The following is a 23,106-nucleotide window of genomic DNA, read 5'->3' on the forward strand; positions in this document are numbered from 1 at the left end:
GCTAAACACAAGAAAGAAGACTCACGTTTCCGTTCACGTGGCGATCACTTTTCCAATGAACGATTCTCCTTGTTTCTCCCAAAGTCCCATCACAATCACAAAAACCCTTTCTCCCCAGAATCTCAGTCACTACTTACAAAATACTAGTTAATAAGAATCTCCTAAACTCCGATCGTTGAAGCAAAGAAGAGATGCTTACTTCATCTTCTTCCTCATCTGATTTATTTACTTGCAATTCACTTCCGTCGCTCCGTAATGCATTCTCTAGCTTCACCATTCCCATGGGGTTAGTTAGTCAATTAATTACTACTCTTCTTCGTCTCCTTCTTTTGAAATCATGTGATTTGAGTTCTGATTCGTATTTGTAGATTGAAATTGAGTAGGAAAGTGGCTGGACTTCGAATTTTCTCCCGTCAGGCACGTCTTCTTCTTCTTCTTCTTCTTCTTCTTCTTCGTAATCAATCCTTAGGTTTTACAAGTTACGCCGAGTTATATGATCTTCATTGTTTCATCCTAGGTAGGTTAAGGATCGTTCTACACTTAAGGTCTCTTGTCGTCGTGCACAAGAACGCGTGGTTGAGGTAAGTCTCTTGTTGTTTTAGTCCTTGTAAAACTCTTTAAGTGATTCATTATGGCTGTTTCCTTCTGTGTAGGAAGAAGCATCATCTACAATGACGGAGACTAGAAGAGAATCATTTAAAGTTTCGTCTGGTGAGGTATCTCCTCTTGGTGTGTCTCAACTCGACAAGGGAATCAATTTTGCTTTGTTTTCTCAGAATACTACTTCTGTCACACTCTGCTTCTCACTTCCTCAGAGGTTTTCATTTTTTACTCTGTATAAGGAGATTTTGAAGTTTGTTTATGTCTTGCTTACTTAATCTCTGATGTTGATGTTCTTTGGTGGCAGTGATAAGGATGATTTGAATGATAAAGGTATGATCGAGTTGGTTTTGGATCCCAGTGTGAACAAGACTGGGGATACTTGGCACATTTGTGTTGAGGTAGTTTATCATACGCCTTGGAACTTTTTTAAGACAGTTTTTATTTCTTGGGCTATCTTTTTGTCTTCTCACTACTATTCATGGTTTTGAATTTTATTTTATTTTTACATTATTATGATAGGATTTGCCTCTCAGAAATGTTCTTTATGGTTACCGTATTGATGGTCCTGGAGAATGGCAACAAGGACATCGGTTTGACCCTAGTATTGTGCTTTTGGATCCCTATGCTAAGCTTGTTAAAGGCCGTAGCTCTTTCGGAGATAGTAGCCAAAAGTTTGCTCAATTTTATGGAACTTATGACTTCGAAAGCTCGCCATTTAACTGGGGAGATGACTACAAGATCCCTAACATACCTGAGGTAGAAATGTCATTTCTCTCCTTCAGCTACTTGTTAAACAATCCTGTTGATAAGCTATTTTTCTCACTGGATTATGGAATTTGTATTACTACAGAGTTTATGGTTTTTGCCCAGGTTTCTTACTGTGTTCCCATTTTCCTGTAACTTTGTAATCATTGTGTTACTGTTCTGCAGAAGGATCTTGTTATTTATGAAATGAATGTTCGTGCTTTTACTGCTGATGAATCCAGTGGGATGGATCCAGATATAGGGGGGAGTTATCTTGGTCTCGTTGAGAAGGTAAACTGTATATTACCTCAAAAGTATGTTGAGATGCTAAAATTAGTAAATATTCGTGCTAGCTGATCAGCCATGATCAGGATTCATTTACCTATAAAACATGAAAAGTGTGAAAAGGCTTATTTATGATAGATACTGACGATATGTTTCACCTGCTTCTATGTTTTACAAAGCTTCTCTTATAGCTCACTCTTTTTTCTTCTCTTTAAAGATCCCACATCTTCAAGATCTAGGTATAAATGCAGTGGAGTTATTGCCAGTGTTTGAGTTCGATGAACTGGAACTTCAGAGGCGCCCTAACCCTAGAGAACACATGGTAATCACGAATCAGCAAATAGCATTTCTTTGTGATTCTAATTTTTCTTACAGGTCTTGTTTCCACGATCGCCATAAAATTTATTCTCATTTCAATATAAATTAAGCTTCATCAATGGAAATTTCAGTCCTTCTCCCATCTGAAAGAGATTTTTACTAGGTTAACACATGGGGTTACTCGACAGTTAACTTTTTTGCTCCAATGAGTCGTTATGCTAGTGGCGAGGGAGATCCTATTAAAGCTTCGAAAGAGTTTAAAGAAATGGTCAAAGCCTTACATTCTGCTGGTATAGAGGTAGCAATGCCATTATATTGCCCCCTTTTTATTGAGACCTCTAGTCACTTTTTGGCCTATGAAGTTTGTTCCTTTTTGAACTTATTGTTACTGATTATTCTTCAGAAGTATTCTTACAGTTTATCTCTGCAGGTCATTTTGGACGTAGTTTATAATCATACCAATGAAGCAGATGACAAATACCCTTATACCACTTCATTTCGTGGCATAGACAACAAGGTGAGTCATAAAGAGGATTAACTTTCATGTCAGTTTATTTATTTTCTTATCTTTGAACTCTAAACAGTGAGATCTATTCTTCAGGTTTATTACATGCTTGATCCAGACAACCAACTGCTTAACTTTTCTGGATGTGGTAATTTATTTTGAAGCTTATATTCGAGGCTCTACTTTTGACAATCCATACTTCAAATGAAAGTTTGGTTTACAGTAATTAGCTGTAATATGTGTGCTCAACGTTTCTTTTGTTTTCTGTTCCAGGGAATACACTGAACTGTAACCATCCTGTTGTTATGGAACTAATACTAGATAGCTTAAGGCACTGGTATGAACACTATCTATGAAAGCCACTGTAATTAATTGGACCAAATATTTTGAAATTTATCCTGAACAACATGACATTGATGTGAAAGAGTTGCTTGTTGATTTTTCTATCTTCTTGACATATTGTGGTTACTTCACATAGTTAAATTATTCATGGTTCTTCTTTCTTCTCTTTACCTGACTGCAGGGTCACTGAATATCACGTGGATGGTTTCCGATTTGATCTTGCTAGTGTGCTTTGCCGAGCAACAGATGGATCTCCACTCAGTGCTCCCCCACTGATAAGGGTAGGTTTTATGCATTGTCCTTGCATTTTCAGAAATTACAATAGAAAATTGTTGCTAATAGGTTTTAATGCATTGTTCTTTTTGAAATTTCTTATCGATACAGGCAATTGCCAAGGATTCCGTTCTGTCAAGATGTAAAATAATTGCAGAGCCTTGGGATTGTGGAGGATTATATCTAGTCGGGAAGTTTCCAAATTGGGATAGGTAATAGTTTTAGCTTCATAACTAAATAGTACTATACGTGGTAGTTCCTTCCAAAGTTCTGGGGTTGTCAACTTTGTGTAACTGGTATGGCTACTGGATTTTTCCCAAGTCAGGTGGGCTGAGTGGAATGGGATGTACCGGGATGATGTTAGAAGATTTATCAAGGTATAGGATATTAGAGTATATTTGTCACCTGGTCTTGGAAAGGCATGACTTCTGGCGAAAAAACTCTAATCTTCCATATTGATAGGGCGACAGCGGCATGAAAGGAAGCTTTGCTACTAGGATATCAGGATCTTCTGATCTTTACCAGGTAAGATTCATTCAAGTTATTATGTTTCGTATGAATTCTGAACTTTATTCAGGTAAAGCTAAGATGCAGTTTAACACGAATAAAATTTTGAATAGGTTTCGTGATAACGTGACACTTCCCCTCTTCTCTTCTATAGGTAAACCAGCGGAAGCCTTACCACGGTGTAAATTTCATCATTGCACATGATGGATTCACATTGCGCGATCTTGTATCGTACAATTTGAAGGTAATTTTGATTTTGAAGGTAATTTTGATTTACAACCTATTGATTTTAAAACCCGAATGAGTCTGCTTTATTTATCTTTTCTGCATTTTAGCACAATGAGGCCAATGGAGAAGGAGGAAATGATGGATGTAATGACAATCATAGCTGGAACTGTGGTTTTGAAGGTACAATTAGAACCTCACTTCACAACATTCAGCATTGATGGTTTCTATGTATAATTTCTTATTACAGCTGATAAGAGAGCATGTGAGAGGCACATGTGAAGAGTAAAGAGAAGCATGTGTGAAGTTTAGAGTATAAATAAGAATAGTGTAAGATTGTGAAGAGTATCCTGCGTGATCAGATTGTGTGAGTTAGTTAGATCAGAGCTGCGTCTCTGTTCATGGTGGTAGGAGAGGAGCACTGTAACTCCTGTCTTATCAGTTAGGGTTCATCGTTTGTGTTAGGGATTGAGAAGAGATAAGAGAGAAGAGATCACACCTTCAATCCTATCAAATGGTGCGCTTGTGAACACGGATCGAATCAAACGCTGAAGAAAGTTAGGTTTTCAAGCAATTTGGAGATTTTAATCACGATGTGTCTTGAGGGATTTCCCATCTTCGATGGTGTTTCCGGTGAATTGCGACCATGGCTTTCATGGATAGAGGATTTCTTTATTCAGGAGGCTTTCATGGGAGATGAGAAGCTGAATCTTGCGCAAAATCTTCTTGAAGGTGAAGCTCTCTTGTGGTTTCAACGGCGAACAGGAGTATGGGGATATTTTGACAGTTGGGGAATGATGGAGTTAGCCTTGGTGTTGCGATTTGGTGACAGAGATGAAAGAATCAGACTCATTCAGGAGCTTAGAGGAGAGAAACAGATTGAAATCTTGGAGCAGAAGAAAGAATCGAAGAAAGAAGTGGATTTGTGTTTGGGGAAGATTTCGTCGCAATCGCAAGACGTAGTGGAGAAATCCAAAGAAGCATTGAATCAAGTTGATGAAATCTTAGTGGAGAGGAAAGAGATTCAAGAAACATTTGTTTCCAATGAATGTGTATCAATAGCAACGTCTGTTGTAGAAAAAGTTACCATTCACAGCGAAGAAGCGATCCCACTCAAAGAATCGTTGGTCCAGAATCAATTCAAACCGCAACATCAGGTATTGATCTCTGACTTGGAACCTAGGCGTAGAGTTCATCAGTTAGGATATTCTGGAATGGTTTCAGTTTTGGCAAATAGAAAACTTGGGGAAAAGCATGTTGAGAATCCAATCTTTGAAGCTCTTAATGAAGTAGCATGGATCTTTACTGAAGAATCGCCAAAGAGTCAAGATGTTGATGTGATGTTAAAAAACACGGATTTGAGCTTGTTCTTTGATGGAAATGTTGCAGCTCAGTTTCAGATTGTGTATGGTAGTGAGATGGACCCTTATGGCTACAAAGTGTTCGATCAAATGTTTCTTAGAGGGTCTAACTTACTGCAACATATGAAATTTCTTAGAGGGTACAACTTACTGCAACATAAGAAGATGAGCAAGTTTCCTAAGTCATGGATGTTCAAGTTCAAGAACAGTTTGGAGGCACAAAATTCAGCACCAGAACAACTATTGTTTCTAGATATAGTTGCAGATGCAAAAGGGACAAGAGACGGCTTGCATAGGCAGTGTACTTTGTGTGATAGTCATGAGCTGCAAATGCAACAGCAGAGAAAATGTTCCAAGTTCTGGACATTCAAATATAATAACAAGGGTTTACGAGGAGAGAAGATATTAATGAAGCAGAACCAGTCCAATCACAGAGGAAAAATCAAGTTTGAACATATTAAGCATGCTTGTTGGCTGATCCAATGTAGAAAACATAGTTGCTATTTGTCAATGTTGCTTCAGCGATTCCAATTTGTTGTTATGGACTTCTCAAAATTTTGGAGATTTAGGTTCAAAGGCCAGATTTTGGAGATTTTCATCGTTGTGTTTGAAAGAAAAAAGCTGCAAAAGTTTAGCTTGCAACTATGGATGACCTGCAACTTCACGGTGAAGCTATGGTGCGGAAGATCAATATGTGTTCAGCAGCTCTACTATGGCAGGAGACAGAACAGAGAGCATGGATTGATTGTACTCTACTATGAGGATAATGTTGTGTGGTGGTCTCAGATTGGGAAAGTAATTCAACCTGCAACTTCTGCATCTATGTTGTTAGCTCTGCCAATCATCCCAACAACTTATCTACATGAAGATGGAGCATGATTTTAACATTCAAAGGGCATTGGAACAGATTCAAAAGTTTGGAGATACTAGGATGAAGGCTGTTTGTGTGCTTTGCTTGGGTGGTCTGCATATCTGTTTTCCAGATTTAGGGAAGAGAAAGTTTTGCAAGGACTGGTGGTTTAAGTTCAAGCACAACACATCTCTAAAGACAGCAGTGCAACTTACATAAGTCACGTTAGTGCAGTGGATCCGTTTCTCGGGAGCAGCTCTACCAGTGCATCAACGATTCTATTCTCTACTGCAGTCTACAATTGTTACATCACAGCTTGAGGACAAGCTGTTTTGAAAGGGGGGAGTATTGATAAGAGAGCATGTGAGAGGCACATGTGAAGAGTAAAGAGAAGCATGTGTGAAGTTTAGAGTATAAATAAGAATAGTGTAAGATTGTGAAGAGTATCCTGCGTGATCAGAATTGTGTGAGTTTGTTAGAGAGCCTGCGTGCTCTGTTCTTAGAAGATGAGTTTGGAGAACTGTAACTCCATGCTTGTCAATTAGGGTTTGAGTTTGTAACTAGGATCGAGAGAGATAAGAGAGAAGAGTTTGTGTCCTCAATCTTATCAACAGCATTCAAGTTTTAATAATCTGTCTCTTGACAGGGGAAACTGGTGATGCTCACATCAAATCTTTACGTACTCGGCAAATGAAGAACTTTCATTTAGCTTTGATAATTTCTCAGGTACGTATTGCCAACAGACACCTGTTTTAATACTGTTGAGAATCCTAAATTCGTGTGAGACCAATTTTGATCAATGATCAGGGAACACCAATGATGCTAATGGGAGACGAATATGGACATACGCGGTATGGTAATAACAACAGCTACGGTCATGATACCGCTCTCAACAATTTCCAGTGGAAGGAGGCAAGTCTTAAATGTTGCTGTTTGTTCTTCTCTGCTTATTATGGGAGCGCCCACGTACACTGTAATCAACTAATCATATATTCACTCTATATCCAGCTGGATGCAAAGAAGCAGAACCATTTCAGATTTTTCTCGGAGGTGATCAAGTTCCGACATTCACACCATGTCTTCAAGCACGAAAATTTCCTCAGCAAAGTAGCTAACCTCCTCTTTGTTTATATATTTATGATGTATTCCGTGAAATTGAATGCTAATCACGAATGTGCAATGTTTATCTAAAGAGCGAGATTACATGGCATGAAGATAATTGGAACAACCCTGAGAGCAAGTTCCTAGCTTTCACGTAAGACACAAAAGTCCCAAAGTTCCTAGCTTACTTAGTATGTTATACTGCTTAACGAGTCCATCGGATTTCAGACTGATAAGTGATTCTTCTTGCAGGCTCCATGACAGTGTAGGTGGCCGTGACATCTATGTGGCATTCAACGCCCATGATTACTTTGTCAAGGCTCTTATTCCACAGCCACGACAGGGAAAACAATGGTTCCGTGTGGTCAGTCTTTCTTCCTTTCCTCTTCTTTGGTTCTCTAATTCCATGATTGACTCAATTGTCATGTTTCTACAGGCTGACACGAACCTCGAGTCACCGGATGACTTTGTAAAGGAAGGTGTGGCCGGCGTGGCTGATACCTACAATGTAGCCCCATTCTCTTCAATCCTTCTCCAGTCCAAGTAAGATAAGCACTCACACGAGCAGCTTCAAGCCTTCAACACAATAATAACGCGCGGTAGAGGAAAAATAAGGTATATGAGTTATGGGACTTATGAGGAAGAGATCCATGACTCCATGAGTGTCTTGTAAAACTTGATTACATGTAAAATTATAAAATGTACGAAATTTCCGATAACAAATGAAAAAAGTATAATCATGGAATTTAGTCTTTGGATATGAAATATATATATATATATATATATATATATATATATATATATATATATATATAGTATTATTATTAATTTAAATTTAGTTAAATAAATACCTTACTTTTGACAGCAAAGAGATAAAAGATTGATAATCTAAACCAAGTAGGCAACACATAAAGTTCATGATTGTGGGTTTGACAAGCAATTTCACAATCAAGTTTATATAGTTCAAGTATTTGAGAAGATGCATTTTGCATGATCGAAAATTACACTTCACAAGACTTTTATATACTAGGAACGAGTATTAAAAAGTCATTTCTGTCTTTCAACTTAAGGTGAGTCACCACCTACTTACCACATTTGATATTGCCATATTCGAAGAATCCAAACCGTTTTGTTTCTAACTCAAAGAGCATCTGAAGTTCCCAATTATTGAAACAATGAAACGTTACGTTAAGGCGAAAAAAATGTGATAACAAAATTCCAAAAGAATAGATGAAAACAGGTGCTTCGATCGTAGAGTCATAGAGTTTAATAATAGTAGTAAAAGCAAAGAATCTACAAAGGCTAATGGGGGAACACAGCCGCGTGGTAATCATAATGGTAAGTGAAAAAAACTGATTAATCTTGAAAGTATTAGTTTAATTAGGTCACAGTAGTTATTAAAAACTGCTTTAATCTTCAAAGGTTGAAACCTTCAAATAAATCTTATCCACGTGGCTAGGACAGTCTTTGGAAACAACGCGTAGTTGGGTGTTGTTGGGTTCGGTCGGTGGTCGAAGACCTCTTAGCCAAATCCATCGGACGGCTCATGTAAGCAAAAGGTTTGGTCGGTTTGGTGGTTATTAATATTCCAATAGATTTGTTCACTTCAATAGATTTGTTCGTTGAACAACTTTATCAAGAACAGAATAATAGATTACCAACAAATCAACAATTCTATTTTAGTTACTAATATTGTGATTTTTTTTGTGTGCCAAACTACAAACTACACATAAAATTTTAATTCGATCGTCAAAACAAAACAGAGAGTTAATCCTTCAATATATTATCACATAAGGATCATAGACACTTTGATCAATTTTTATTATTTTTTATTACATTTGATCAATCATTTAAATAGAGTTGTAGAGTTCTTGTCTCCTTTCCTCTAGCTAACTACATTTGTATCGTCTCAAAATTCAAAAAATTCCAAACACATGTTTTAAATATAAAACTAATTTTGACTTTGTCTTCGTTTCGAAAAGTCCAAAAACGTTGTTTGGATCTCATCCATGTAATAAGAAAAAATACAAACCGGCCTCAAATTATAGTCAAGAGAAACTCTAAGGACTTATTTACAAATTAACAATAATCGTTTACACGTCTTCTTGTTATATCGACGAAACCATCACTTCTCTGCTCTCTTTATATAAACCCCTCTTCGTCTCCTCTCTCTCTGCTCGAAACAGATCCTTCGCTTCTCTAAAACTTGTCTCAAACTTACAAAGCCATGGCATCATCAAGACCCATCGTCGTTTTGCTCATCCTCGCTCTCATAGCTTCTTCAGCTATAGCTCAAGCTCCAGGACCAGCACCAACAAGATCTCCTCTTCCATCATCAACTCCACAACCACCTGCTCAAGCTCCAAGAACCGCCACATCAGCACCAACTCCTTCACCAATCACCACAACTCCTCCACCAACCGCCACTCCCACGGCAGTTCCGACTTCTCCTCCGGCTGGTTCACCACTCGCCACCTCTGCTTCACCACCCGCTCCTCTTACATCTCTCACTCCTGATGGAGCTCCAAACGCTGGTCCAGCCGGATCCACTCCCGTCGATAACAACAACGCCGCCGCCGTTGCTGTGTCCGCCGGTTCTTTAGTCGGATTTGTTGTATTCGTCGCTTCTTTGGTGGTGTAATTTGTTTATTTTAGAAAACCTGAGATAGTTTTTATTTTCTTTCAATTAATGATTTTTTTTGTTCGTGTTTAGTTTTTGGTTTATGTATTAAGAATTGAGTTTACCGTTGGACGATATTAGATACTCGATTTGTGTTTTTCATTAGTCGTTTTAAAATATTATTATCATTTGTGTCTTACTATTATATATCTCCAGTTAAACACTTCGTGTTATATACTTTTGTATATATCATTTGTTAATATCACCACTAATTATGATACGTACGTATATTAAGAAGAGTCTTAAGCAAGTTTGATTGTTATTGCGTTTGGATTTGAATTAGTTATTTAGTGATGCCTTTTGAGAATTAGAAATTGGTTATGACTTAAAAAAGTGATTAGTGATGATGAACACTACTAAATATAAAAACAGAAGGTGATTAGTGATGATGACGGATGAGGTCAGCAACGTGTGCGTGTGTAAAAGACACGTGTCGACGTGTCCAAGAACGGTGAATTTGTCGTTTTATTGGTAGTGGCAAAAGAACAGCTGTTTGGTCTCTTCCTTTTTTTTTTTTAACACCTTTATTACGTTTAATGATAGAAATGAGATTGGATAACTTTTGAAATTACATGATTGAAAAGTCTGTAATCTTAACGAGAGTAATTGCGTTTAAAATTGAAATATTGGATTAAAAAAGTCATTGGGTTTGGTCTGAAAGGTAAAGAGTAGGTGTTGTCACGTGGAAACAGCTGTAAGAATACATACATATAAAATATAAAAGGTAAAGCTTTTTCTTCAGGATTCTTCTTAATTGGCTCAGCCATGTGGGGGCTTCTACGTATACTATATCACCATTTTAGGTTAAAGGTGTCGTAACGAAAGATTTCACTCGTATTATAAGTTAACTTAAAAATATGAAAAAGAGTTGAACTAAATGCGTTTGCTATGAAAGGTAGACGGAAGATTCCATTGTTTTTTAGTTAACAGAAATAGGAAAAGAAAACAAAAACTTACTTCTTTTTAGAATTTTTTTTTGCTCAAAAGGAGGAAAAAAAAAAAAAAAAAAAGGAAAGTTGATGAAATTATTCCTTTTAAAAGGAAAAAAGAGGCTGGAGAGCATTTGCTTGCATTCCATAGCTGTGGAATTCGATTCGCATTTGATGATTCATTACCTCCTCAAAATATTCCAACTCAAACCAAAATGAAAAGTTACAACAATTTGTCCTTTTTCATATACCAATGTCTTTTTTATTCTTTTCTTAACAATTGATAAACTTTAGAACATACCCACATAATTTTAAAAAGAATGAAAGAAATAGATAGTACAAGAAGCTTTTTAGAACTAGTACTCTAGTAGTACAAATTTTTATATTTGTTTTAGCATTTGAGTTTGCAAATTACTATTAGTACCTTTTATAAGATTCTTAAGATTTAAGGTTTCATATATAAAAAGAAGAATACACATTACACACTAAGCATATAACAAACGCGAAAAAGCAATCATATACTAGATGACCAACAAAATAAAGCATTATGTTTGACTTGACTAAGCAAGTTTCTCAGAACCAAATGGGGTTTGTTTCTTAAGATTTTGATCTGGTCTGAAACTGACGTTTTGGTATACTCGGTCTCTACTAGTTTTCAGTTCTAACAAAATCGGTTTTGTACTTCGTACTTCTCCACCAGTTACTAAAGGTTTGGTACTCGTATGTAACCCACTCAGCTTGCTGGTCAAAAACTAAGAAGAAGAAAACCTAAAAGCTCGAAAAGCTTCTTCTTCAATACCAATACCTTCCAGCAACAATCCTGCAACACAGACTATGTATATATTACCTGACCGATCAATTCAGAGCTAAGAGTTGTTGATGATGATGATATAACAGAGACAGGATATGAAAGCAATTGAAGCTTTTACTACCTCCTCAGTTCTCTGCAGCTGGAGTTTCGTCCTCCGCGGTCACTGTCTCGGACTGAGATGATGGTTCCTCCTCTTCCTCTTCTGGTGGCTGCAACCCTTCTTTTGCTTGCAACTTAACAAACTGTTTGCTACGTGCTAATCGGATTGGTCTTCCCATAAAGTCCTGCGTATGTCAATATCACAGACATTCAATTTTACCAACTAAATCAACCATGTGCCAATAAACTCATTCGAAAGCTGTTTACAAGCAACATGCCATAACTCTTCTGTTCTACAGTATTTGGGACTAAGTTCCATATTCTCTTAAAGTATCTGCCTACAATAACGGCTCAAAGAAACCCATTTCTATATTTGTCTCGTTGATACATAAAGAGTCTCAACCTAAAAAATTTGGTTTAGGGTCCCTTAAGCTCAAATGGTATCAGCAACACACCAAAAATAAACCCATACACATATACTGTCTTGTACTTTGAACTCCATTTAACTATATCAGACAGTAATATTGAGCTTCAAGTTTGCTCCAGAACTGACGTAACTGATAAGTCTAGAATGCTATTAAATTATGATTCTTAGATTATTATTATTATCATGTTAGAATAGCTTGGATTACCTTTCCTTGAAACTCAATAATCGCTGCCTCGGCCTGTTTCTTGGTTTTGAAAGAGACAAACCCATAACCACTCGACCTCCTTGGATTTTCATGGAATATAACTTCAGTGGAGACAACGTTGCCAGTGTCTGCATCAAAGAACTCCTTAAGATGCTTAGCCCTTGCTTCAAATGCCAAGTTTGCAACAAACAAATTGAATGTAGGCACTGCCGAAGGCTTCTCACGCGGCGTATATGTCTTCTTCTTTTTGGCCTTTGCATAGTCTACCTTTAAACGACGACCCTCGTACTCCTAAACAAAAGACATTTCAATGAAAAATGAAGATCAAAGAAAGAGCAAGAACCAAAGAAACAACACACAAAATCAGAGCCTAAAAGTACAATAACTTCTTTTAATATATAACGTAAAAAAAGATGAGACTAACACAACCAAATGAGAGCAGGGAGCAAGAGACCACTAAATCTATCAATTTCACGGGATACTGCAGCCTGGAAGAGTCTGATAACACAATGTACAACTTCTGTGAATGTAAAGTCAGATCAAATGAGACAAAACACAAGACATTGAGAGAAATATCTCAATGATTCTTTGCCAATTTATAGAGACGGAGGAAGCAATTGCGATGTCCTTACACACAAATATCAATCAAATTGGGATAAGTGCAACATGAAAGAGCCTAATAACCACAATATAAAACTTCTACTAATACAATGAGACAAACACCACAAAATGAGAGAAATATGTAGAGATGGAGGAAGCTACTGCAATGTTCTTACACACAAAATCAAACAAATTGGGATAAATGCAACATAAAAGAGCCTGCCTAATAACAACATTTTACAACTTCTACTAATTATAAAAGTCAGATAAAATGAGAGACAAAGACAGCAAAATGAGAGAAAAAAAATCTCATCTCTGAGCCAATTTAGAGATGGAGGAAGCGGTTGGGACATACTTACACACAAAAACCAATCAAACAACTGAGATAACCGCAACATGAAATAGCCTTTTAATAAGCAACAATGTACAACTTGTACTAATCATACATTCAGAATAAATGAGACAAACAAAACATAACCAAATCTGAATGAGCGAAGTTCTTACAAAGGATTCGAGAGATTGGAGAGCTGTAGCAGCTTCTTCAGGGGAACCCATTTCAATGAAAACCAAACCTCTATTCCTTTCCTTCTTATGCATAGACATCTACATAAACAAATACACCCATTCGTTAACCAAAACAACGAATGATTCAATTTCATTCAAGGTTTTACAAAAGAAGAAATAATCAAAAACACCTCAATGTCGACGACACTGCCGTACTTCTCGAACAACGACCTTATATCTTCAGGTGTAGCTGCCCATGGAACGTTCTGAGCAATCAATCTAGTCTTCGAAATCTCGTCTACGATTTCCTCAGTAGCGGCGGAGATATTATCAGCTGGAGAAGAAGATGATGATGATTCGAGGATTGGGTCTTGAGTAGTAGCGGAGAAATACGAAGTAAGGTTTCTCGATTTTGCTTGAACTGAGGAGCGACATAGCGAAGAAGAAGAAGAAGAAGAAGAAGACCAAGCGAGTGAGTAATTGCTAAGAGAAACTTTGGAATTAGGGTTCTTCTGGTTTGATTTGTGACCTAGAATTTGGAGGGAAACGCAAGGAAGACGAAGAAGAGCCATGGCTGAGTGAGTGAGAGAGTTTTGGATAAGAAATCGAAAAAGCTACGCAATTACATTTTAGATTTTGTGCAAGAAACAAGTAACGACGTCGTTTCATAAAAGTCAATACGACACCGTCTAGTCAATTTCACACTATGTAGAAGCTTATAGCAGTAGGAAACATGATTTTGTGGTCAAATTTTTATAGCAATATATGTTTTTGTTAGTGACAATATAATCCGAATCTGGTTTTTCACAGATGTGAATAATACAGAGAATGTTTTGATTCATAGTCAATATCTAGCACTTGTTTGAATTATTCCACACAGGTGATAGAGGCTTTCTGCTGACTTCTGGACTGCTAAACTCAAGCTTCTTTTCCACAGGGCTGGTCATCATCTTCGGACTCTTTCTCTTGTTTGACTGTAATCATAAGAAACTCTTTTTTTAAGTTAGAATCAATGAGAGTCCATATAGCTGCTTACTTCTTTCTTTTGTGTTGCTCTTACCTTTGCAGATGCGCTGTTTCGGTTCATCTCTGCGGAACAAAGAGGGCTTTGTTGCCTTAACAACTTGCGATTTTCTTTATCCAGCTTTCGGTTTAGCGTGCTCACAAGTTCCACCTGTTAAAAATTTGTGGGTTAAGTGGAATGATTTCAGAACAAGAACAAGAGAGTGTTATCGTTTGTTATAGTTACCTCTTGCTCGGCTTTTGCGAGATTTAGGATGATGCATTCTTTTTCCTTTTCAAATTTCTTTGCCCTTGAAACTAAAGCAAGAACCTTTTGCGTTGAAGGCTTTAAGTGATCCCACTTGCTCAACAAAGTTTGGCACGATTGGTCGTGGACATTTGCCTCCAAGAAGAGACGCCCCATCATAGTTTCGTCTTTGCTTATGAGTGATCCCAAAACCGAATCAAGCAAGTCTTCTTCTGACGGTGTAGTGCAGCTGTCAACCTTTTGAGAGAAATGAAAATACAGACTTCTGTCAGAACACAAAGAAACTATATTTCCAGCTGAAATGATGAAAAGTAGCAACTAATAGATACATCTTCCGACAATGCTGAGACTAATAATCCAACATTAGACAAGTAGCAACTAATAGATACATCCTCTGACTAATGTTGACACCTCAAGGATGAAGGATCCAGAAATATAAATCTTGGAAGTAACAAGCAATCTCTCAAACATCAAAAACGACTTATCAACTGCCTTTATCCACCTGAAGCTATTAAAACGACAAGTAACAGTGGACATATGAGAAACCCATTTGATATCCAAAGGAGAAGCATCCAAAGAACGATAGGGTGAAACACAATATGGACGAACAAATTATATACTGTATATCAAATCAAAGCAAGAAACTTGACATGGACTAGCATAGTGTCTCTTTCAAGTGCATCAATCAGATCATATCTACAATTTTAAAAACTTTCTGCAAAGCAACATAACATAGATGGACTTATGAATCAATGAGAGTACAAGCTTCATGACCACTTAGAGAAATAGCATTGTCAACTTAACAGGGAAAACCAAATGATTGAATCCCAAAGTGACAACAATATCTACAAATTCGAAGACTTTATGCGAAGCATCATAATATGGATAGACTAACAGGCAACAAACTTCATCTACACTTAGAGAAACTGCAGTGTCAACTTATCAGAGAAAACTAAAATGATAGATCCCCCCAAAGTGCAAAAAGGCTACTAATTTACTAAAGGGCATTGCAATTTAGAGGAGAATTTAGGGTTATCTTACTTCACCATCTCCGATTCGACGCTTACAAATCTGCATTTCCTCAGACAATCTTCCAATCTCCTCCTCCAATTCACGAACCCTAGCTTCTGCTTCTCTAGCCCTCTCATCAGACTCATTCCCAAACTCCATCAAGGCATCACGATCTTTATGGTAAAGCAAACACTCCTTCTCCAATCTCTTACACTGACTCAACAAATTCCCACACTCACTTGCCAATTTCTGATTCTCATCAACAAACTTCTTCAACGCTTGCGCATTCATACTCGCTTCAGACTATTGAATTGGACCCCCAAAAAAAAAAAAAACACAAGATTCAGATCTAATCAATCAATCAAATCTTAAAAAAAAATCAAATCTATGAAAAACCCAGAAACGAAATTACTATTACTAACCCTAACGCGATCGATGACATGATCTTTCTCCTTTAATCTTGAAACAAGAGAAAGGTACTGCTCGCGAAGACGGCGATGGGTTTCTTCAGTTGTAGAAAGCTTCTTATGAAGAGCTTCCATGGAGATCGGAAGACCCATGGAGTGATCTATTGTGTCTTTGATAAAGTCATCGACTTCTTTCGAGAGATGATTCGTTCCCGTTCTCGCCCTCGTCTCTGCTTCGTCTGAATCGATCCTCTCGCCGCTCCGCATGGTTAATTTCGAAAAAAAAAACAAGAATTGAATCAAGAAGAGAGCAGAAGGTGTCTAGGGTTTTTGAATAGGGAGGAAGAAGAAAGAGGAATTTGTAAAGGAGATGGAGATGGAGAGAATTCAAAAAGGGAGAGAAGTGAGAGAGTTTTGTAGCCGTTACAAAAGTTAATTGCATCTCGATTGAGTGGGAGAGACTACGTGGCAACGCTTTTATTGCGTTAAAGAGATTTTGGCTCCTAAACGGCTTGAATGGAGGCCGGCGAGTTCGAGTTTTAATGTCGGTTCGGGTCGGTTATTTCGGGTAATCGGGTATTTGATAATTGTTCCGAATATAACCGAAGTAAATTTTGGTTCGGATCGGGTCGGGTTTCGGTTAATTCAGTTTTTGATTTTTTTTTCTCGGAATGAACCGAAACTCTTTGTTTCTTCTAATAAATGGCTGCCGAAGAAGAGGTTTGGGCCAGGCCCAGTAAAAGAATTAAGAAAAAAAATAAAACGTTATGCTTTTAATGAAACAAAACAGTGTGTTTTAAACTTTTAAAAGTAATCTTCAACCCTTTGACAAACACTAAAATCAGCTAAAAACATTGACGACGGCCATACAATTATACAAACACAGAGTCTCCCCAGATCCGGCGAAAGAAGAGGAGGAAGATGAAGATCTCGGTTACCCGGGTACTCGTTTCGGGTAACCGATCAATTTTACAAAACTTCTGATCGGTTTGACTCTCCTAACCAAATCCAACCCGAAACCGAAAATTTCTGTTTAGTACAGGTCGGTATATTTGGGTGGGGTATTTATGGCAGGCCTAAATCGAACAATAGATAGTAGAACATTAGCATTAGCATTAGCATTATGTAGGATAAGCATTGAGCTACATTAGCTGTATGCTCTAATTAAAATAACACATTTAGTTGATTAGTGGAACAATGGAGTGATAAGATATTAAATTTATATTTAATATATTTTATTAACTATATATATAATTTAGATGTGTTTAGTTAAAAAAATAACAATCACTCACTGCTGTATAATATATAATATTTTTAATACATTTAATAAACATTATTAATTTATATATATATATTTGTAATTTAATAATTTTTAAAAATCTATATATATATAATATAACCCATTAATTAAAATATATATTATATTTTATAAAACAGTATATTTATATTTACATTTTTAATTTCAATAGTTTTAATTGGCTCTTTTGAACTAATCTATTTAAGCTGTTGACAAAAAAAATCAATATTTTTTTTTAAATTAATATAATATAAATCACCAAACTAAAATAAAATAATAATATATATTATAAACGTTATATCTACATTTATATTTTAATTTTAATATTTTTAATGTATTGATTAAATTATTATATTATTTAAATAATAACATTAATAAGTTACTAATACATATTATCTTATAAAAATAATTTAATATTTTATGAAATCATAATTTTTTGACACTTTTTACAAAAGAAATTAATTATATAAAACTATTTTAATATATATTAATATTTTAGAGGCAAATTTTTGACAAATGCTTCAAATGAGAGCATATGAGAGCATTGCAATTTCTAAATGATCTTTTATATATGCTCTTTTAATAAATGCTGATTGGATGATAAAATTAAAAAAGCTCTTTCATATGCACTTCCAATCGAGTTGATTTTTTTTTTGGACTCCGGTTTTGTTTATTTGTTGTTTTTTTCCGGTTTTTGATAAAGTGTGTTATATTGAAATTTAGGTATGAAAGATCGTATTGTACAAGTTCAAGTTAATTTTGGTTGTTTTCTCTAAATTTGTTTGGTTTTAGTTTAATTTAATGTGATTCGGCTTCTGTTCAACTTGGTTTCTATATATATCCTCTTTTTGCAAGTAGAAAGTAAAAGTGAAAATGATGATATAAATTAATATGTTCAAAAGGTTGAATGAGCATTCATCCAATTTTTTTAGCCATATGAAATGAATAAGTTGAAAAACCAAAAAAACGTTCGAAATTTATACTAATTTATCATTATTGTGAATCATTTTCAATTTCTTATGTAAAATATTTTTCATTTGATAACTACATTTTAATTTTTTTTTTAATGAATTTATACTCAGAAAGTTCCATCCCTAGACTACTCTACAAACAATGCACATGGAGAATATGATTTTGCCTAAGTAAATAGATATCTTTTACATTGTCTTGAGAAATTGAGGGTGACTCAATTTTACCAGGGGTCTTGAGAAATTAAAAATTTAGGACCTTTAATAAAGACATGTAAACCATTTATTTCTTATATAATTAATTTTTTTTTGTGCTTAAAATTTTATTTGGGACCCTTTTTTTACTAACTGTTTTGTACAATTATAAACTTATTATGTTTGACTCTCAAATGGGCTCCAAGCTATCAGTCGTACTTACGGCCCTATGCCGTTAGCCGGCCTTGCTTCTTGGAAGTATATTGGGCTTGTTATAGAGATATTATAGTACAATATTTTCTAATATGTAATTTAAACGAAGTCGTTTTGTCGCAATAAACCCTATTTTTTGCTATTTTTGTTGTCATTTTAATGGATTAATCCTCTAATTAGTTCATTTAAATTCATTAACAAAACTCTTATAATTATTCAGAGAGTTTGTAAATTTTATTAATTAATTCTACAGTTTTTATGTGGGTTTTTTTTGTGTACATTTTTTTTGTACACAAAGTCACTTCATAATAGATTACCATATGCAATTTTCCCCTCTCACAGTCTCATCTTCAAATTCCTTCTTTTTCTCCTTCCTTTTATTAATACTAGGCCCGTGAGCCCATCGATATCCGATGATCGGTTTGCTACGTTCATGAGATTTTAAAGATTTGTTTACCGTCCCTACCCACATGATCTTTTCTGGTGTTTTGTCCTCACTCGCACAGTTCCGACAGTCACTTCCCGGAAGGACACCCATCCTGAGACTACTCCAGCATAAGCACGCTTAACTGTTGAGTTCTCTCAGGACCCTTGACCGAAAAGATAAGTGAACTTTGGTGACATAGGTGGTCAAATCAATTCTTTTAAACCTTCCATTAAAATATCGCAACATCCTCGTTGCCAACCAAGACCGTCACCCCCGATGGTGTGAGCCCACTCGACTCCACACTTGTCTGGGTTCGGCTCTGATACCACTTGTAATGCCCCGACCACCACCTTTTAGTGGGCCCCATGTTCAATCCCTGTCCATGGATTCACCTTCCTTACTGAGCCTCACGTACTCTCACTAGACCCGTGAGCCCATCCATATCCGACAGTCGGTTTTCTATGTCTGAGAAGTTTTAAATACTAGTTTATCATCCCTACAAATCACCACATGATCTTACCCTGTGTTTTGTCCTCACCCACACAGTTCCGACAATTACTTCCTGGAAGGTCACCAATCCTGAGACTACTCCAGCTCAAGCATACTTAACTCTGGAGTTCTCTCAGGACCCTTGACCGAAAATTTAAGTGCACTTTGGTGACATAAGTGGTCAAATCAATTCTTTTAAGCATATCCGCAAGTCTCTGAAACCGGGGTGTCACACTATCCATCTCCAATTTGTCCAAAACACGAGCAAAGGCCACAAGAATCTATAGGAACCAAGTAGCAACCCAAACAAGCAAAAAAACACCACAAACAACATTAAAAAGCAAAATAAAAAAGATCTGAGACTTAGATCAGCCATGGTCATGCACTCACTCTTTTGCAGAAAGATTTGATCCAACAACGATGAATCCACACGTTAGGAAGCCTTTCCTTTGTTCCTAGCAATAGATCCTCACTCCATAGGAACAGATCTCACCCCACAAGCCAAGAATCTCCCTAATAACCTCAAAACTCTCAAGCGCTCTCTTTTTCCCTCTGTTTCTCTCTGAAAATGGTGAACAACACTCAACCCATGATTTAGGTCGATTTTTTGCCTAAATACTTGGTTGGTTTGGAGATTCCACTTAAACCAAACCGATCCAAATAAACAACTTAATTCAACATGGTCGAACCGAAATTTGCTGATGTCGATCGACACTCACCCCCAAAACATACTATTTGGTTTGGGAGTGTTATAAAAAGTACTCAGCTCAGTTGTCAAGCAATATATATATATCTTTTATAAAATCTTATGTTTAATTTGGAGATCTACTCAGCTCGGTTGTCAAGCATATATGTGTTATCATTTTGTTAATATAAGCTTAATTTGGTCAACAAATGTAAATTTAAGCAATATGTGGCCATGTAGGGGTTTCCGCGTAATGTAATGTGTTGGGATGTTAACCCTCTTCTTAGTATGCATGCATGCATCTCTATTGAAAAAGGTGATATGATGAATATAATTGCTTAATATGATTATTTGCGGAATTGTTAAACATATTTTGAAAAACGCACTTCATTTAACATTTAGCATTTTTATTATAAACTTGTGGTTTTGCAAAATAGAAAAACAATAGTGATGAGTGCGGTTTTGGGAAGACAAATAAGCTATGGACCGCTTTTAGAAGCCAAAACAGGTTTTATCTCGTGGTCGGACAAATTACACAGTTGGTTATATATACTTTTAATTTTTAATTTTGGTTACTGTTAAAATACTATATATCTATTAATTTTATTCCATTAATATATACTTCTATGATAGATATATAAGTTTTATCTAGTATTAGTATCTCTTTTCTACTTTTTTTCCTTTCATATCATTGTTATATAATATTAAAATAATATTATATTTTAATTATTAGAGATAGTAGGTTTTATACAGTTATGTTTACTTATGTTAGATATATTTTGTATAAAAAATCTATTTACAAAATCTATGAAAATATATTACAATTATACCTTTTGTTAAATATATATAATTATTAATACCAAATAAATTAAAATATATAAATATACTAATTATTAATAAAATAATATGAAATCCGCACTGCAAATAGTTTTTCACCAATCAAACATTATTTTGTACCGCTTATTTTGCATAAACCGCACTTGTCCCGCAAATATATTTATCCTGCACGTACCTTAATTGAACCGTACCGCACTAGCAAATTCTTTGGTCTTGATTGGCGACGTGGATGAGTGCGTATTTCAAAGAAAAAATACAAAAACGCTAATGAGTTACCATTCATAGTTAATATCCTTTAATGTGCGTTTTTAGTTTTTTTAAAAAGTAAACTATTTGCGGATTTCAATACAACAATAATGCACTAGGGATATAATAACGCACTTCAATTTTGCAATCTAAGCAAAACCCAGCGGTCCAATAAATCCGCACCTTGAAAATAATAGAGAATAATTTAAAAATAATAAAAATTGTGTATATAAAGAAAGAAAGAAAATAAACAATTACACACACAAATATTCTCTCTCTCATCGCTCTCTCTCTCTCCATTTCTTTTTATTTTTTTTCTTCTCCTCACAAGATAGCAATTAGCAACTATCATTATCCTAAAGGTAATATATTTTGTAGTTAAATTATTATTGTTATTACAAAATTACAAATTTTTAAAATTGTATTTATTTAGTTATTAAGAAATTTGAATTGAACATCATATTATTTATTTAAAAATTAGATATTATTTTTATAATATTTGTCCAACAAAAATAATTTACATAACTCAGATATTTATTAAAGTTATAACTTATGTACTTAATCAAATTGTATATAGATTGGAAAAAGTTATGCAATTTGTAAATAGATTAGAATAAGTTATGTACTTGATAAATTTTATATCAAGAATATATAATTAAATATATCATATGTCCTAGTTTCATTCTGGTCATCTTCTAAGGAATAAACATGAATTGTTCAACCAATGTCATGCATCTTTACGTTCTGTTATTGAAAGAACGTTTGGAGTTTGTAAGAAGAAGTGGAGGATACTTCTGATTTTCCAAGTTATAATGTTCAAATTCAGAAAAGAGTGGTAATGGCTACAGTGGGACTACATAATTTCATCAGGATTTCAAATTTCTCGGATGCAGATTTCGCAGATGTAATGACTGAGACAAATAACAACCGAAATTTTGAGCATGATACAAGTGACATGGATGCAACAAATATAGCAGATGTAGAAGCTATGACGCACATAAGAGACAATATTGCAAATATGATATGGGAAAATCAAAGTACTCGATAATTTTTTTTTTAATTGTATCTTTTTTGGTTGAGCTTTTTATCAATATGTCAAAAATGTTTTTTTTTTTACTTTTTGATCAACTATAGTATTTAAGGTTTATAAATACAATTATTTTTATTATTAATTCATAACATACAATAATATACAAACATACTAATTATTAATAAATTTATTTATAATATATGTAATCCGCACCGCTTTTCCTTTTTTACCAATCACACAATAAATCCTAAACCGCAAATAGTTTTTTCACCAATCAAATATCATTTTGTACCGCTTATTTTGTATAAACCGCACTTGTCCCGCAAACCGCATGTACCGTAGTTGATACGTACCGCACTCTAAAACCGCTTTCCCTGCACAACCAAAACCGCGGTCACCATTCGGACCCTTTGTCCCGCACTACTAAATCCGCGATTACCATTCGGACCCTTTTCTAAGCATTTATCTCTACTAAAAAGGTGAAAATATATAATGGTGAATTGCGTACTTGTTAAAACTATCCATCTAGTCATTAATAACAAATTTAATAATACTTCTCTCTCAACTTCTTATAAATGGTTAATTAAGGAATTAATCTTACTATGGAGATTACATTTTTTCTATTTAGAGATATCTCTAGGAAACAAGTGTGTAGCGTTTGA

At 35.4% G+C, this 23,106-nt stretch overlaps 5 protein-coding genes across 6 annotated transcripts; 3 read left to right on the forward strand and 2 right to left on the reverse strand.

The window, feature by feature from the left end:
• On the forward strand, positions 7 to 7,868 carry LOC104736929 (isoamylase 3, chloroplastic). The gene is made up of 24 exons (XM_010457014.1): positions 7 to 286; positions 369 to 417; positions 522 to 581; positions 654 to 817; positions 908 to 1,001; positions 1,123 to 1,359; positions 1,534 to 1,638; positions 1,850 to 1,954; positions 2,114 to 2,248; positions 2,381 to 2,467; positions 2,552 to 2,603; positions 2,729 to 2,792; positions 2,979 to 3,078; positions 3,182 to 3,282; positions 3,396 to 3,447; positions 3,533 to 3,595; positions 3,732 to 3,821; positions 3,913 to 3,985; positions 6,660 to 6,739; positions 6,821 to 6,925; positions 7,022 to 7,120; positions 7,207 to 7,268; positions 7,367 to 7,478; positions 7,551 to 7,868. Exons 1-24 carry the CDS (start codon positions 192 to 194, stop codon positions 7,659 to 7,661), a joined length of 2,295 nt encoding a protein of 764 aa, XP_010455316.1. The 5' UTR covers positions 7 to 191; the 3' UTR covers positions 7,662 to 7,868.
• LOC104736927 lies at positions 4,968 to 6,653 on the forward strand. The gene is made up of 2 exons (XM_010457013.2): positions 4,968 to 5,267; positions 5,304 to 6,653. The coding sequence occupies exons 1-2, from the start codon at positions 5,017 to 5,019 to the stop codon at positions 6,040 to 6,042; spliced, it is 990 nt and encodes a 329-aa protein (XP_010455315.2). The 5' UTR covers positions 4,968 to 5,016; the 3' UTR covers positions 6,043 to 6,653.
• Positions 9,259 to 9,967, forward strand: LOC104736930 (classical arabinogalactan protein 10). Its single transcript, XM_010457015.2, has one exon. It carries the CDS (start codon positions 9,342 to 9,344, stop codon positions 9,753 to 9,755), a length of 414 nt encoding a protein of 137 aa, XP_010455317.1. The 5' UTR covers positions 9,259 to 9,341; the 3' UTR covers positions 9,756 to 9,967.
• Positions 11,141 to 13,987, reverse strand: LOC104736931 (RNA-binding protein CP33, chloroplastic). Of its 2 annotated transcripts, none has more exons than XM_010457016.2 (5): positions 13,561 to 13,987; positions 13,370 to 13,468; positions 12,266 to 12,556; positions 11,656 to 11,818; positions 11,141 to 11,543 (listed from the first exon to the last, which is right to left on the reverse strand). In XM_010457016.2, the coding sequence occupies exons 1-4, from the start codon at positions 13,939 to 13,941 to the stop codon at positions 11,660 to 11,662; spliced, it is 930 nt and encodes a 309-aa protein (XP_010455318.1). In that variant the 5' UTR covers positions 13,942 to 13,987; the 3' UTR covers positions 11,141 to 11,543; positions 11,656 to 11,659. The 2 variants fall into 2 exon arrangements, with proteins under 2 accessions (XP_010455318.1, XP_010455319.1); XM_010457017.2 differs by having other exon boundaries at positions 11,159 to 11,555.
• LOC104736932 lies at positions 14,082 to 16,539 on the reverse strand. Its single transcript, XM_010457019.2, has 5 exons — positions 16,073 to 16,539; positions 15,681 to 15,953; positions 14,619 to 14,876; positions 14,430 to 14,543; positions 14,082 to 14,343 (listed from the first exon to the last, which is right to left on the reverse strand). Exons 1-5 carry the CDS (start codon positions 16,322 to 16,324, stop codon positions 14,221 to 14,223), a joined length of 1,020 nt encoding a protein of 339 aa, XP_010455321.1. The 5' UTR covers positions 16,325 to 16,539; the 3' UTR covers positions 14,082 to 14,220.

Source organism: Camelina sativa, chromosome 13 (genome assembly GCF_000633955.1).
Source record: "Camelina sativa cultivar DH55 chromosome 13, Cs, whole genome shotgun sequence".
Lineage (NCBI taxonomy): Eukaryota > Viridiplantae > Streptophyta > Magnoliopsida > Brassicales > Brassicaceae > Camelina > Camelina sativa.

What these genes read in the sequence shown, in the direction of transcription:
- LOC104736929 (XM_010457014.1), top strand. Translation starts at nt 192, where the DNA reads ATGCTTACTTCATCTTCTTCCTCATCTGATTTATTTACTTGCAATTCA. An exon ending in CTAACCCTAGAGAACACATG is followed by an intron (nt 1,955 to 2,113) that starts GTAATCACGAAT and finishes GATTTTTACTAG; the next exon opens with GTTAACACATGGGGTTACTC. An exon ending in CTAGATAGCTTAAGGCACTG is followed by an intron (nt 2,793 to 2,978) that starts GTATGAACACTA and finishes ACCTGACTGCAG; the next exon opens with GGTCACTGAATATCACGTGG.
- LOC104736927 (XM_010457013.2), top strand. Translation starts at nt 5,017, where the DNA reads ATGGTTTCAGTTTTGGCAAATAGAAAACTTGGGGAAAAGCATGTTGAG. An exon ending in GATCAAATGTTTCTTAGAGG is followed by an intron (nt 5,268 to 5,303) that starts GTCTAACTTACT and finishes ATTTCTTAGAGG; the next exon opens with GTACAACTTACTGCAACATA.
- LOC104736930 (XM_010457015.2), top strand. Translation starts at nt 9,342, where the DNA reads ATGGCATCATCAAGACCCATCGTCGTTTTGCTCATCCTCGCTCTCATA.
- LOC104736931 (XM_010457016.2), bottom strand. Translation starts at nt 13,941, where the DNA reads ATGGCTCTTCTTCGTCTTCCTTGCGTTTCCCTCCAAATTCTAGGTCAC. An exon ending in TCCAATCTCTCGAATCCTTT is followed by an intron (nt 12,557 to 13,369) that starts GTAAGAACTTCG and finishes TCTTTTGTTTAG; the next exon opens with GAGTACGAGGGTCGTCGTTT. An exon ending in TTATTGAGTTTCAAGGAAAG is followed by an intron (nt 11,819 to 12,265) that starts GTAATCCAAGCT and finishes TGACATACGCAG; the next exon opens with GACTTTATGGGAAGACCAAT.
- LOC104736932 (XM_010457019.2), bottom strand. Translation starts at nt 16,324, where the DNA reads ATGCGGAGCGGCGAGAGGATCGATTCAGACGAAGCAGAGACGAGGGCG. An exon ending in ATGTCATCGATCGCGTTAGG is followed by an intron (nt 15,954 to 16,072) that starts GTTAGTAATAGT and finishes CCAATTCAATAG; the next exon opens with TCTGAAGCGAGTATGAATGC. An exon ending in GTCGAATCGGAGATGGTGAA is followed by an intron (nt 14,877 to 15,680) that starts GTAAGATAACCC and finishes TTCTCTCAAAAG; the next exon opens with GTTGACAGCTGCACTACACC.